This window comes from Nansenia antarctica, assembly GCF_963989245.1.
Source record: "Nansenia antarctica genome assembly, chromosome: 12".
In the NCBI taxonomy this organism is placed as follows: Eukaryota; Metazoa; Chordata; class Actinopteri; order Argentiniformes; family Microstomatidae; genus Nansenia; species Nansenia antarctica.
This window is the reverse complement of record NC_137682.1, coordinates 27,705,790-27,708,289: the sequence shown is the minus strand read 5'-3', so window position 1 is coordinate 27,708,289 and position 2,500 is coordinate 27,705,790. Positions and strand designations below refer to the sequence as shown.

The following is a 2,500-nucleotide window of genomic DNA, read 5'->3' as shown; positions in this document are numbered from 1 at the left end:
ACCAATGAATTTCCATCGACTCTATCTTACCTTCCATAGACTCTATCTTACCTTCCATAGACTCTATCTTACCTTCCATAGACTCTATCTTACCTTCCATAGACTCTATCTTACCTTCCATAGACTCTATCTTACCTTCCATAGACTCTATCTTACCTTCCATAGACTCTATCTTACCTTCCATAGACTCTATCTTACCTTCCATAGACTCTATCTTACCTTCCATAGACTCTATCTTACCTTCCATAGACTCTATCTTACCTTCCATAGACTCTATCTTACCTTGAACCTGCAAGTTGAGTGTGATCTCGTCCGAGCCCCAGTTATTGTTGGCCACACAGCTGTAGTTCCCAGAATCCTCTGCTTTCACAGTCCTGATCACAAAGCTGCCATTGCTATGGGCATTGCGTCGTCCATCGACCAGGACAGGGACAGGTGTACCATTGCTGCTGAGAGAGAGTTTACCAAATTAACTATGCAGGCAATGAGCTTGAATACTAAAGAAAACTGTCTTCCTAATGAAGGCAACTTAAGCCTCTTGGAAGTTTATGTTCCCTGTGATACATTACGGTTTATTATGGATTAAACACACATCCCTGGCATTGGCATCAAGCTCTTTCAAATACTGTACAGTAGATATGGAAATCCAGTATGTATAAACATCTCCCAGCACTGTGCTGAGCTCAGGGCCAGGAGGATTATCACTTACTTTCCCTTAAGCCATTTGATGGTGGGGGGTGGGTCTCCCACCGCCTTGCAGGGCAGAACAATGTCCTTCATCCAGGGGGTGGTCACTGTGCCGTTGAAGGTGAGGATTCTGGCAGGGGCTATGGACACACACACACAGACACAGACACAGACACAGACACAGACACAGACACAGACACAGACACAGACACAGACACAGACACACAGACACAGACACAGACACAGACACACACACACACACAGACACACACACACACACACACACACACACACACACACACACACACACACACAATCATTGCTACTGGGCCACTCTACTCCAGTGGAAAACAATGAGTTAAGAACTACATAATGCCATATATATCTGGATACATCAGTATACAGTGGGCTGCAAAAATGTGGGCACCCCTAGTCAAAATACAATTAATAAGTGAAAAGAAGCAAACCTAACCTCTAAATGGTACAAAGTTAAACATGACACATTTCATCACATTTTAAAGCAAGATTATTTTTTATTTTTTACAGTTTCTAAATAATGAAACATGGAAAAAGGCCTTGTGCAAAAGTTTGGGAACCCTGTCAGCTAACACTTTGTAACTCCTCTGTGGGCAACTATACCAGCTTGCAAACGCTTCCTGTCGCCAGCTAAGAGTCTTTCAATTCTTGTTTTTAGAATTTTCCCCCATTCGTCCTGGCAGAACACCTCTAGCTCAGACATATTCTTCGGCCTTCTTGCATGCACGGCATGTTTGAGATCTCTCCACAGATTTCCAATAATATTCAAGTCTGGGGACTGTGATGGCCATTCCAAAACCTTCATCCGTCTTTCCTGGAGGTACTTCATGGTTGATTTGGAGGTATGTTTCGGGTCAATGTCTTGCTGGAATACTCAACCTCTCTTCAACTTCAATTTCAGGACTGACCTTCGAACATTAGCCTCTAGAATGTCTTGATATGTGGTGGAATCCATTCTTCCTTCTACCTGCACAATATTGCCTGTGCCCCCAGCTGCTACACAACCCCAAAGCATAATGGATCCACCTCCATGCTTAACAGTTGGCAGGTGTTCTTCTCTACAAATGCTTCACCCTTTTTTCTCCAAACATACCTTCTTTGGTTGTGGCCACAAAGTTACATTTTGGTTTCGTCAGTCTGACATTGTTCCAATAGGCTTCAGGTTTCTCAAGGTTTTCTTTTGCATACTTCAGACGCTTAATTTTGTGTTGAGGTCATAGGAAAGGGTTCTTTCTGGCAACTCTGCCATGTAGGTCTTTGTTGTTTAAGGTACGCTGTATTGTTGTCCTGTGAACAACTAGACCGGTGTCTGCTACTCTTTTTTGCAGCTCTTTTGCAGTGATGTGTGGGTTCTTCTGACAGTGGAAATGGGTAGTTTGAAATGTTGCGAGAGTTTTTTGTAGCCTTCTCCTTGATGGTGGAAGTGAACTATCTTGATTCTGACATCCTTGGACAACTGTTTAGAGGAACCCATGGGTTTTAACACCAGACACAACAGCCACCGCAGTCGGATACTTTAGAAGGCATGGAGTTACTTCAGAGTATATAGTTCAACCCTGGAATTATATTCACCTGACTCATTGAAGCCCTAACGAGTAAATCACCTTGGTCTGGGCCTTAATCATCTTCTCAAAAGGTAAGGAATAATCCAAAAGGGCTCCCAAACATTTGCACAGGGCCCTTTTCCTTTTTTGTCATAAAAAAAAATCTCGGAAAAATGAAAATAAAAATAAACCTTGCTTTACAATTTGCAGAACGGTGTCATGTTTTACTTTGT

The 2,500-nt window shown here is 42.7% G+C and overlaps 1 protein-coding gene across 2 annotated transcripts in view; it reads right to left on the bottom strand.

Moving 5' to 3' along the window:
• Positions 1-2,500, bottom strand: part of dscamb (Down syndrome cell adhesion molecule b) — a gene marked incomplete at both ends in the record, with an annotated part of 191,749 nt that overhangs the window by 32,037 nt on the left and 157,212 nt on the right. For both annotated transcript variants that reach the window (XM_080543422.1, XM_080543423.1), the window contains 2 exons: positions 283-446; positions 710-827. In XM_080543422.1, the coding sequence (XP_080399548.1) occupies positions 283-446; positions 710-827 (282 nt within the window). The remainder of the gene's footprint in view (positions 1-282; positions 447-709; positions 828-2,500) is intronic.